This window comes from Anneissia japonica, unplaced genomic scaffold (assembly GCF_011630105.1).
Source record: "Anneissia japonica isolate Jap-2015-1 unplaced genomic scaffold, ASM1163010v1 scaffold288142_len361356_cov169, whole genome shotgun sequence".
NCBI classification, from domain to species: Eukaryota; Metazoa; Echinodermata; class Crinoidea; order Comatulida; family Comatulidae; genus Anneissia; species Anneissia japonica.
Window position 1 is genome coordinate 297,528 of NW_022753229.1, and position 13,017 is coordinate 310,544.

The 13,017-nt window shown below is 34.5% G+C and overlaps 2 protein-coding genes across 2 annotated transcripts in view; one reads left to right on the forward strand and one right to left on the reverse strand.

Annotated features, from left to right (window-relative positions):
* Window positions 1-137: 137 nt before the first annotated feature.
* On the reverse strand, window positions 138-7,246 carry LOC117122765 (protein FRG1-like). The gene is made up of 8 exons (XM_033268507.1): window positions 7,118-7,246; window positions 6,190-6,275; window positions 5,397-5,522; window positions 4,634-4,806; window positions 3,569-3,673; window positions 3,007-3,092; window positions 2,227-2,337; window positions 138-1,704 (listed from the first exon to the last, which is right to left on the reverse strand). Exons 1-8 carry the CDS (start codon window positions 7,180-7,182, stop codon window positions 1,668-1,670), a joined length of 789 nt encoding a protein of 262 aa, XP_033124398.1. The 5' UTR covers window positions 7,183-7,246; the 3' UTR covers window positions 138-1,667.
* Window positions 7,247-7,278: 32 nt separating this feature from the next.
* LOC117122764 (PDZ domain-containing protein 8-like) overlaps window positions 7,279-13,017 on the forward strand; it is a 29,659-nt gene continuing 23,920 nt past the window's right edge. The window contains exons 1-2 of the mRNA XM_033268506.1: window positions 7,279-7,419; window positions 8,753-8,913. Of these exons, the coding sequence (XP_033124397.1) occupies window positions 8,767-8,913 (147 nt within the window). The 5' untranslated portion in view covers window positions 7,279-7,419; window positions 8,753-8,766. The remainder of the gene's footprint in view (window positions 7,420-8,752; window positions 8,914-13,017) is intronic.

The following is a 13,017-nucleotide window of genomic DNA, read 5'->3' on the forward strand; positions in this document are numbered from 1 at the left end:
ATATTTATTTCTAATATGGTAATTATCTAAATTCTGTTGTACTGCAAGGACTGTACCTTAACTGCTGGTAAACTGGTGGGTTGTAGTGGTTCTCTAAATTGTATGGTATTTAAGACTTAAGTTTCCTATTTTTTTTCTGTTCCATGCACCATGTTCTCCCTTTACATCTGCTGTACAATATTTTGGTGTTCTTGGTTTATGTAAAGCGCACAAAAGACACCGCATGATATACAATAAATATAACTTTGGATTTTGGAGATTTCTCTTTCTTTCTTTCTTTTGTCATACCACACCAATATATGGACATATCACATAGACATGACATGCTTGTTCGTGTTCAGAGTTTAACTTGCCAAGTATTGTTATAAATGTGTTTAATTCATGCATTTAATGTAATGTCCACCAAATACCTTAAAAGATGTTAACTTTACATTTTTTGTGAATAACTCTTATCAAATAAGAATTTTGTACAAATGAAACGTTGGTATCTGCCGAAAGTTCTAATGTCTGTTACTCATGTAGCCTATGACTCGTTGTATCAACTACTTTTTTAATTTCTATCTTGAAGACAAATAAAGAATACATTCGCACCAATGTACAATAGTTTCAATTATTTTAATTGTCATTTTGTATAAAACATGTACAGTAGTAAATAACAGGTTGTTGTTTGCAACAGCAGCCCAGCCAGCTCAAATTTTCATGGCTTAGGATTGTAGACTGAAGCTCTATGGGCCTTTCAGTGGGTTTACCCTTAATGCTGATAATCCACCAAAAGCCACATCTTAGAATTCTCTTTAATGTCAGGGACGGATTTGGGCGGCCCCCCCCCCCCTTTTTGGGAGGTAAAGAAAGAAAAAGGAAAGAAATGATAGTCCAGAATGCCTGAAATGTTATTTTCGGGCGTCTAGAACACAAAAATTTTGCGGGGCATTTCCCCTAGGACAGTGTTGTGTCGATCAGCCAAACTTTCGCGCCCCCCCCCCCTTTTTGGGCCTCTCTCCATCCGCTCCTGAATGTTGTCCTGCCAGCCTTAAATCACAAAAAAACACTCTGTTACCTTTTTGCCAATAAATTTTAAAATTTCGATGCATACCAATGTTACGTGCTACTCACTTTCTATGTCGAAAATGTTGTTTTACGTTTGGAAAATTCTGGATCAACCCCTGATAATTAAGGTATCACAGATCAGAATATACAACAAATAAATATTTTTTAAAATGGAAATTTCTTTTATAGCTAATTCCTGGCTATATAATGCCATCACACATTACTACCAATGATTTTAAAGAATTCCAAAGCAAAATTATGGTGAAGGTGATAATAAATATATTGTATATGCTGTTTGTATATGACTCTTGTCAGCCACAAGTCATGGACCAAAAAGTAATACAGGTACATTCTAAAATTTCTTAGAACAGCTCAAAATTTCCCATAATTGTTCAGTTTATTGATCACAACCATAGTTTTGGTGCGCCATATTGATGATCAGTCGCCCATCTACAAGATCTCTGGGAGTGATTCTTTACAGTTTCTCTTCAGGAATACCAACAAGGTTGTACACACAAGAAAACACACGGTTGATATACAAGAGTGTGAGTGTACGGTAGATAATAGTCCATCAACCCTTATTGATGTCAACTGTAGGTATTCTGCTGCCCTCTTTTTGTTCATTTGCAATACCGATCAGCTTTCATCTTTTCTCGCCTGTAAAAAACCAAGAATGGTATCAGAATGCAAAACAAAATTAGAAACGAATACAAACAAGGGAAGGGGTTGTAATACCGTAAATGCTTGAAAATGCAGCACCAAACGTGATATATTTTCTTTAAGCGCTGTTCTTGAATAAGCGCCGCGAAGGTTACATTAATCGAGAGTATATATTACCCTGAGTGGTGTAATGAAACACTTTGGGAAAAAGGATTTTAAATACAATGTTAAAATGAATAAATAACACAATTAAGACACAAGCTTTTCTTTATAAATGTTTATTTACGATGACGTAGGACCTATGATATGTGAGGACGGGAATATGTGAGATATGTAAGAACAGGCATCAAAAGTGCCACGCCTATATTTTTTCTATAAGCGCCGCTCTCGAATAAGCGCCAATCTGGAATAGTGCCACATTGAAGCCTCCAAAAATTCTATGAGCGTCGCAGCACTTATTCGAGCATTTACGGTACAAAATATCCTATTTTTTTTAATTATGAAACAACTAATACTTACCTATCAAGTAACTCTTCGTGTAATTTTCCACTTGTTTGTGCACGCTCTAGATTGCTTTGGTCTTCTTGATTCACACGTAGCCTCCGGTCCTCAAAACTTTGGAATTTCTTGCTGGAATCACAAGAATATAATATTTCAACTTACACCTTTTTGTGTGGGGGAGGTTAAGCAGAAACTTGTTCCTAAAGCCTGTATTCCACTTGCGAATTTATTCGTGCGAGCCGAAAGCGTCGGTTCATGCACATTCCCATTTCTATTGGAGTTTTCGCTTCAGCGAAATCAGTAGTTTGAACTGTTTCTACATTTTGCGAAGGGAAAAAAGTATGCAACCAATCAGAGCTCAGGAACCGAACCAACTCCTTCTATTCTCGCGAATAAATTTGCCTAGTGGAAAAAAGCCTTTACAAAGCTAATCAAAGAATATACATCAAGGTATGAATTCAAGCCAAAACTTAATGCCGGGTATTTTCACAAGACTAATTCGAGATGGTGTATTAAAGAGCAATGACTAGAGAGAACAACTTACTACCGTTCAATAAAATTGCTAAAAAGGTGGGGTAGCAACACAGACACATGTGGACTTGTACTTCATAACAAGGCTAAACAGGAAGGCCCAAAACAAATCCTAATTTATAATCCATATCATATTTTGCATTTTTCTGTGGTTTGTTGTTTAGTTTGACCATTTAAATAAATCACATGTATACTCTTATTGATTGCAAAAAAGTTTACATATTATTATCTTTTCATTAACCCATTTAATCTGATTTTGATACTTACACATAGCTGACCTCGCATTCCTTTAGGTCACCTCTGTCTTCTTCTGACTTCTTTTGTTTCTTTACCAATGATCTATTCGAGCGAATCTGATAAAAAAAATAACAGATCTATGATAAACGGATATGGAAAACAAATAAAATTTAAAATCAATAACAGTAGCTTAATATAATTTGACTACAGTTTCTTACTGCCATAATTATATTTATTAAAAAAAACAGATACTATACTAGTTTTTCAGGTACTAATTGAAAATTAGTGCATGAAGGAATCATTAGTGGAAAAAATTCCAAAGGCCCAGTTATAACATATAACCACACACCAACTTATTCATTACAAGAAAACAGAAATTAATTTCCATATCATACTTTACTGAAGTACAGCGCTCATTGCCAACAATGGAAGTAAGGCAAAGTGTTGGACAAGTTGTCCAATGGTCACTGGGTGCAGCGCTCATTGCCAACAATGGAAGTAAGGCAAAATGCTGGACAAGTTGTCCAATGGTCACTGGGTGCAGTAGCAAGTATTTTAATTTCCTTGCACCACTTTATTCTTTATAATTTACCTTCAGCATTTCTTCTGGACCAGCTTTAGTGCTAACTGCAACAATGTCACCCTGACTATTGCAGGAAATGAAACGTCCATTATAGCCTTGAAGTGCAGTTTTACCCTAAAAAGAAAAATGCAACATAATATTATACATAATAAACACCTCCCCCAGACTGTCTTAACGCTTTGTTATTACATATTAATATTAAATTCAAAACCAGCCAGAAATAGCATTTTCATACTTTACAAATTGCTACGAGGCTATTAAAATTTCCAAACCTCAAAAACTTTGAATCAGCTTCAATTGTGATAAATATGAATTTATGCTGCATATTTTCAAATGCAAGGAGCTAGTAAAAACTACTAAATCCTTTCAGAGCCACTAGGGCTTATAGGGCTGGAGCTTATCCCCAGTTTCTGTAGTGTGAAGCAGATGAGAGTTGTACTCCCCTGGATGGGACACTAGTCCGTCACAGGTTAGTCGCAGCAGATGGCTGTTACCAATTGATACAGCTGGGTGGACTGAAGCAATGTAGCTAAAGTGCCTTGCCCAAGGACACAAGCGAATCTGCACAGCGGATAATCGAAAAACCCCGACCTTACGATTGAAAGCCCAAACCTCAAATGCTGCGCCAAACTGCTGCTACAAGGAGCTAGTAGTGATTTTATTATTATTACCCCTAATTACTCGATCCATATACTGTATTTGGAAAGTTTAGTCTTCCCTACTTCCAGTAAAGACTTGATTACATCACAAAACATAGATCATCAAAATGATCAGCTCTATTACAGTCAAAGATATTTAGGATTTTATTATCCTACTGTATAGTTACTACCTGTACTGTGACCAGACCTTACATAATGGACTATTCCGGAGTGTCAATCAAAAACTAACAACTGACCAATCAGAACAGCGCCTGGAATATATATGCATGTCGAACAAGTACATGTGTTGTCTTACTAATGCACATGTTTATGTATGTTTTAACATTGCTATTTTGTGGGGGCCTTAGCAACAATATCCAAGGGGCGGGGTTTAGCCGAAAGGTTCACTGTATTGTAAAACAACATCCTCACTTACATCTTGAAAGACTGGTTCCCATTGTTCTCTACTGCCGACAGCGTCCGAGCGACCTATCACTTCGTTCTCTGCATTGACAGCAATGTATTTACCGTACCCCGACTTCAATGCAATCTTGGTGTCTGATATAGTTATTGCTATCAGTTGCTCTGGTGGGGATGGACCAATAGAGGCTAGAGGATATGACATTATTAATGAGTATCAATTTTTTTATTTTCTTAAACTTGAGAGGGGGCTAAACAAGGAATTTCCAATATAATTAGCTACAACTTTGATGATGCATATTTAAAATGTTATAGATAAGTTGATCATACCAATTACCCATAAAGTATGATGAAAATATTTGTTCCCTTATCAGCCCACTTAAGTAACAAGCACTCCATGATAGATGGATAAGGAAGTACTCTAGTGTAGGAATATGTTATCTTTTCAATTTCCCAAGTACAGTCGGTCGAAGTGAATTTTTTATTTAACACTGAGGGCCGCACCCAAATTTTATGTTTCCATTGAGCTTGCAAAAACCTCAAAGCACTGCCTTTACACCACTTCTCAGTTTTAATATTACTTTTTACATATAATCGGTTTCGGGCCATAACAAATAAGCAGTTTTCTAGCCAATGTTGCTTGGCGGGCCGCACACACAGGGTCTTTAATTAATTAATTTTCGCGGGCTGCAAAAAAATCACTGTCGGGCCACATGTGGCCCACAGGCCGCACTTTGCCCACCTGTGCTATAAATAAATTTTTTTTTTATTCTACTCACGATCATGATTTGGAGCTCCTAATGTAAACTTTCCATTGTCCATTGCATATATATAAGTGTTATTTCCTATCTCAATGGCAATGGTTCCAGTAATCTCTTCAGGTTTTGAAGTTTGCCACCATCCACCTGAACAGAGCAAAAACAATATGACAACAAACGATAATTTAATAACTTATTAACTGCACACAAAATGTTACACAGAACCAGGGCCTGGGTTTTCCTCAGCAAATGCGGTGGCAAGTCAAAGGGTGGGGAAAGAGGGTCAATTTGTGGGGAGGGAGTCAATGGGTGGGATCGAAGGGGAGGGCAGGGAGGGACTTTCACAGATGGATGGTCTAGACCACATTAGTCACGCCATGGTTGGAGCTGTGGTAAGAAAATTCATGATTATGGCGGGGGTTCCCGTCGGGCAAATCCTGGTGCCATCACTGCTTTCTTAATGTACATTTAATTCTATTTTGGTGCACGTTGTGATACTCCTCGGCACTGAATTCCATGAGAAAATTGATAATAAAGCAGTAAAATCATGCAAAATTATGAATTTGCGGAGATGTGTTAATTTCCGGGAGATTCTTGCTTGCATGCAAAGGTGCTGGAGGCCGTCTAATTTTCCGGAAGACTCTAAAATAAATAAAATGATATTCAGTCAGTTTTCAAAAGGGTCACATTCTTTTTTGGGTGAGAATGAGATTCCCTAGCCTAGGTATAATAATCCTGCCCACAAAATTGGCCCAACATTCGTGTTCAAAGAGGGTGAGTTTGTACCAGAACTACAGCATAAACAGTGACTTGCCATATTTTTCTGCCTCCTCTTCCCTTACATCCTTTACCTCTTTCTCGTGTTTTCTCTTTTTCTTGTGTTTCTTCTTTTTTGATGAACTGTAAAGAATATTTAAAAAACCCAAGATTAGATTGTTATTACTATAATGCTTAAATTTATCATTTTTTTAAGAGCATGTCGATGTAATAATTAGTAAAATTATTTAAATGACCTGGTTTTCAGTGATGATGTACAGTTTTTGTACTGTTCTAATTAATTGGTAAATTAAACTAATTAGGAATGATATTAGCGGCTACTAAGTGTGTATTAATGAAAGTGAAATCATTAAAGAACATGTCTGTGCCGTTTAATTGTAAGTGTAAAATAATTTGGTGAATTTTTTTGGCCGGATGCGAAACCACATAATATTAGCGCCAAAAACAAAATGCCTATTAATATTTACCTTCTTAAAACAAAGATTTGGAATAACAAACTGTCAGAAGCAAAACTGGCGTTAATGCACTTTAGTACTCCACCCTAACCCTAACTTACCTATGCTTACCTTAACCTCAACTTTAGTCTTGTTATTTTAATGTTTATTTAGGCTAGAGTTAGAGTGGAGTACTAAAAAAGTGCATGAGCGCCGCAAATTTAGATTAGACTTAAAAGTAAGACTCAGCACACTCAGGCCAACACCAGCAGTACTTCCTTAGGCAGCCTTAGTTAGGCATATAGCCTATATATACCTAGCTAGGCCCTGGCCTACGGCTACAGCAGACAGCCCTATCTAGGCAGCGCCAGTGTGTAGATTCTAGATAGCCTAGGCCCTGGCCTAGGCTAGGGATAGAGGCAGCCTAGAGGCCTCCAGGCCTAGCCTATATCTAATCTAGGCCACCGATCAGAGGCCTAACTCAAACAGTTAGTTAATCCTAGTTATAAATGACCAAAGCCCAATGCTTACCTGCTTGCATCAGTACTACCTTTGAATTTTAATTTCCCCGCTTTTACGAAGCTGTACTCAGACATGATGATGTATAAAATTCAAAACACAAACTCTTTTTTTGCAAACATCAGCCAACGTCGCTTCGCCGGCCGACTGGTGGCGCAAGTCAATTGACAAAGGTCAAGTATCGATTATTGATGAATTGTCGATATCGAAGAGAATCACAGGAGTAGAGAGAAAACTGCTTTCGTTTTGTAAACATGGCTGCGCCCTTGGTATTATGATGTTATGATATAAATAATTGACGTTCTGGTGAAAAGGTTAGTGTCGGTTTATTATTGAATAGTTCTATATACATTCGCAATACATTATGCTTTCAATTATTTCATTCATCAGTGTATAATTATTAATACTATTATTTAGCTAGGTAAAGGTAGGCCCAGCCCAGGTCATTGTTTTCCGAAAGCACCCCAGGCAGGTGCGATGAAAAGCATGATGAGGATCCCAAAAATAGAATTGCCCTTCAGCTTAATTGGGCTAGGCCTAGGCCCTTTGTCAGTCTCAGGCCTTTAAAATTATTCTGCTAAACAAGGCCTTTTTCAAATTTACAGTGAAATACCAGTAATAGTATCAATTGTATAACACAACAGCTGAGTATAATCAAATGATGTTGTTCGGATTATCGTTAGGGCCTAAATATTAATTTTGAGGCAATGTTTTTGGTAATGATTTGGTATGTGACCAAAATAGGTGTATGGTAGCCTAGTACTAGAAATCAAGTTCTTCAAAACTCTGTGAAATGTGTTTGAGGGAAAACAAAAACAAGGCAAGACAGGCATGACACCCGGGACAAGTGTTTTTGACTGTCTGGGTCTGCTGCACATGGTCTGTTTACAATATAAATTCGCACTGATCTAGTCTATAAATACAAAACATATTTAAAGATTTTGGGTGCACAGCCATTTGTTTTTTAGTTGATTTGGATGACAAAAAATGTCTGGACTTTAAGACTAGTAATTACTTTTGAGTTTATTTTATTTGAATTTCTCCATTTTATTATACATTTGAAATTCTTGCAAATTAAAAAAAGAAAGAAAAACATTTTTGCATGATCAGTTCAGTATGCATGTAGGCCTATTAATGTTGTAGGGCCATAGCAAAAATTCTTTACTTTTGTGTTTTTTTTATTTTTATGATTATTTTGCAATAACATTGGGACAAGTAAAATTGTCTTCAGGACTAGTGCATTTTTTAAGGGTACTTGTCCGGGGACAATTGAAAAAATATGAAATTCTCTCATGCCTGCAGGACTATTAAACGGGGAAGGTTCGATCAAGTCACAAGTTATGGTGTATGCCTAGAAATTTGGTGCATAATATCATTCTTAATCAATCAATGTACAGATTTACAACATTTTGTAAAAGTACTAAAATTATAATATATTGGCCCACTCAATTATGCGCCATTGTTGAGAGTAAAAACATGAATTAAACTACCTTGTTCAAGGACACAAACAAGTGATTAACTTCAGACTCAGACCCTGGATCTTTTGATAGGAAGCCTGAAGACTTACTGTACCTCAGAACTACATGCTTCCACAACCAGGGTAAAAATCAGTTGTTGTAATATTTAGATTTTTTTTTTTTTTTTCAGAAGTGGTCATCAACATGCTGTTGATAATTCTACTTTCTGTATTCTTTGGTGCTGTCTTGACTTTGGTGCTTGAAGCTTGCATTTTCTACATCTATCATTATCGTCAACCAGAGGTCACTATCCCACGAAATGGACTCTTTGAGCCTGCACAAATGGATAAGGTAAATCTTATAAATCTTTTTTTTTATTTTGAATTGGAGTTTATTTTAAAGTTATTTTCAAGGTTTTAGACACAAATCTTGCCTCTTTTTTTCTCTTGAGTTTTTTTTTTTTTTAAAGTTAAATAGAAAAACGTAGACAGTTCATAACAAACCTCATCCATTACAGTATTCTTCCCTCTCCTTACCACACTGCTGAATAAAACCCTAGTTTTTTGTTTATCAACATTTCATCCAAGAAATTGAGGCTTTTCTCACTCCCACTGGACAAGAAACTCCTGGAAAATAACCCATCTTCCGCAAATTCATTAAATCTGCGTGTTTTTACCGTTACTCCTTCATTATCATTTTGTCTCAAGGAAGTTACAGTAGTGTGGATTGGTATCGCCATAAGCAACAAACATCTACGTTTACGTATGTACATTGTGCAAAGGACCTAATGGTCCATAAGCACTTTTTGTAACAGAGGCTGTATGAACCAGTACACCAGGGTAACCCTACTCGTCTCGAAAGATGTACTGGGTTCTTTAAAGTGCACATGATCCAAATTGTGTACACTGGGCCTACGGTTTGTATCCGAGAAGACTTGTTCCACCACCATAACCACAGGCAAGTATGCCGTTCTAACGAGCACTGATATCATGGCTAGGTTGTGGTGCCCTTAACTGCTCTCCCAAAACAAATTTGGGACCCCCATTTTTTATACTGTCATCTTGTTTCTAAAACAAAATCATTCTAATCTTTAATTGACATCAAATCCTTAGAACAACGAAGACATTTTTACATCCTTTACCAAAATGCCGTGCTTTCCCTAGTATTTTCATTCATTTTTGGCTTTTTAAGCGTACATGGTGACCATAACAGTTAGTTGCTTAATTTCAGTACTAAATTTGCACGTGTTATAGACGATCCACACATAAGACGAACATGATTTTAAAGATTAAAAAAAAAATTTGCATATATAAGATAAGACCCCCTATTTTTCGATCGTAATTTGCTATTTTAAGCCTCATCTTAAACATGCAAGGATATGAGGTACATCATTTTTCTTTTTGTTTAGAGTTATCTTATAATGTGCTACAGAGCGTATCCATGTATTGAATGCTGATATTGGTATGTTACAACAGACACCATAAAAATTGGAACGCCAAGTAACGTGTTAATATTAGAATTTATTCTACAGTAGCCATGCATTTCATTAACTCTGTGCAATGCATTTGCATTGTACAAGTTGCATACAGTCAGTTTCTCTATTATCTTTTCTTGAAATAATGTATAAACTTGGTAAATAAATACAGTACACAGATTTCATATGAGATTAGTTAACAATTAAGTATGGTATTCGGATAGCTTCTGTTTCAAACAGAACGCTCTGATAGTTTTTCTTGAGCGCGTACAAGCAATTATTTTATTATATCAAGCAATCAATCTTCAGAATTTGTCATTTTATGTTTTTAAAATATCCTGTTTAATTTATTGCGATGTACAGTATGAACCTAAGAAAATGTGTATAAATATGTATGTCCATTTTTAATACTAGTCTTTGTATATAATTTTAGTCTGTGGTTTTTTACAGTAATGTATTTTTTGTATTCAAACTAAATTTTCCAGTAAACAATCTTTAATTTTTGAAAATAACAAGTTGATTGATTGATATATTGCTTGATTGATTGATTGACATCAAACACTACTTTATTTCCCTAAAAATATTTGAAAAGATCATTAAGTAAATGCACTTAAATTTGATTATATAGTTATATTATAGTAGCAATGAATGATCATTTGATTTTGTATTTTGGGGTCTTATACAGTATTTGTGGAAGGGTCTTTCGATAAAACCTTATAAATGCTATTTTTGCTCTTTGCCCTCTGTGGTTAAGATTTAGAATTGAAAATAAATTACTACAGTATGAACGTAAAATACCAGTTTCTAATTCGGTTTTATTTTAATGAAGGGAATGAGTCCTACTGTATTTGTTTCTTATAGGATCAGATGCTATTCTCTATTTTTTTGCATTGTTTTTTTATACTAGTCTCTACTTTGGCCACAAGAAACATGTTTATTTTTATTCATCATAATACAGAAAGATAATGCCATTGAGGAGGGTTATCCCAGATATAATAACTTCTGATTCTTGTGCCTCTTGTTTTTGTATTTGTTGTTTTCATATTTTTTATAGTAATATAAATGATAAAAATCAAATCAAATTAACAGACCAGACTTCTAGAGTAACTGACATTGCTATGCTTAACCTAATTACATTGGCAATTGTAATGGAATACATTACTGTACACTAATAGAGTAACTTACATTTATGCATGAAAATATAGCATAATTACATCTGCACGTGTGCCGTAAACTTTTGTGATTGAATATTTGACACCAAAATAACCTGAATTAAAGAATGAGAATACCTGAAAGTGATTATAATATTCATTCATTCTAATTCCATTCCATTCCACATTTATTTCAGACTGTAGTCAGTCTATAGAAACAAAATGTTCTCTTAAATAAATTTAAAATACAGTAATATTAAAAATATTATAAAATTGTAGGAATATTATTATAGGATGTTGAATGTTATAAAGCTATTATGTAAAGCTCTGTTCAGACAAACTTTGTTTAAAAAAAACAAAACTCATGGACATGGATAAATATGGTCATGATGACATCACGTCATGACCATATATAGGCACATCATGACTATACAGTATTTAAGCATGCTTTTTTTTTAATCAAAAATGTGATGATCTTGACAGTTTGATACCAACTTCTACTGTAGGAAGTTATATTTACCTTTGAGATGAGAAAAATATGGATTAGCAATCAATATTAATCTCAATAAACCTTGGCTTGTTCTAAAAATAAGATGATCTATTGTACAATACAATACTGCAATACAATAAAAATGGAAATTATGATAGAATAATAGTAATTTTATAACAAATTAGATGTTTGTTACAGTGTAATAACTCGGCTTCTTCAACAATTTAATATACAGGTCTCCCTCCAATTAAAAACCATTTTTGGGACCGGGGTTTCCATGGTCTCTAGCATCTTCGGTCTCTAATTAGAATAATAAATAGATACGCCACTACATTGGTGTTTTGGGTTGAAGCTTCATTAAAGCTCTCTGGTGGTAATCTCATCATTTGTAACCATTATCAGTAGGATGCTGTACTTTCAGTTTTCAACATCCTGTATCCGCCATACAAATATGAAATCCACATTGTATTAAAGTCATGTTACTATTTATTTAACTTATCATGGTATTTTACCATGTAAACATATTGTACACATGTTTGTTTTTCATTATCTGTTTGGCGATCTTCTTCCCATGAAGTGCCGACACTCAGTTTTGCCTAAAACCTTTGCACGTAACATGTGCATAATGGCTCTAATTATGCGAGGAATCCTTAATTGATTCATCCATCAATGATGAAATTTAAACACCACATAATTTGATTGTATTCATATTAGTAGTGTTCTACTTTAGAGATAACATTAATATTAATATTATTATTATTAATATTAAATGCAAGAGTACTGTACAGTAGCCACATTATGATTACTAAATTAATTTTTTTTTTTTAATTTTAATTTAAATATAAAGGATCTTGATACAACCTGTCCATTATACTATATAAGGTGCTAAAATACTTATAAATTTGATTTGTTTAATTATTATTATTATTAATCATTATTATTATTATTAATATTATTATTAGTATTATCACAATTAATAATGATTATGTCATTGTCATTTTTACCTCAAAAACCATATTTTTATACATAGTGTATCAAAAGTATATTATTATTGTAAATATTTATTTATTTATTGTTTTTATTAATAGTTATGTAGATCTATGTCAGCTATGGTAGAGAGGGTTAACTACTGAATGCAGTCACAGTTAACACCCATACCAAAGAGGATTTATAATATGAATTCAATTATTATTGATTTTGTGTTCATGAAATCCTGTGAGATTAAGTTCTTCAAAGTAAACCTTCCTGTATGTTAGATTGCATTTGTTTATTGAATGTTTATAATAAAAGCATTTCATTTTCACATCTAATGCATAATTTGATCAGGTTGCATACTGAAT

Bases quoted from the DNA above. Each gene is read 5' to 3' on its own strand.
- LOC117122765 (XM_033268507.1), bottom strand. From the start codon at position 7,182: ATGTCTGAGTACAGCTTCGTAAAAGCGGGGAAATTAAAATTCAAAGGT. The intron at 4,807-5,396 runs GTGAGTAGAATA...CATATCCTCTAG, and splicing joins AGGAGCTCCAAATCATGATC to CCTCTATTGGTCCATCCCCA. The intron at 2,338-3,006 runs GTAAGTATCAAA...TTGTGATTCCAG, and splicing joins GAATGCGAGGTCAGCTATGT to CAAGAAATTCCAAAGTTTTG.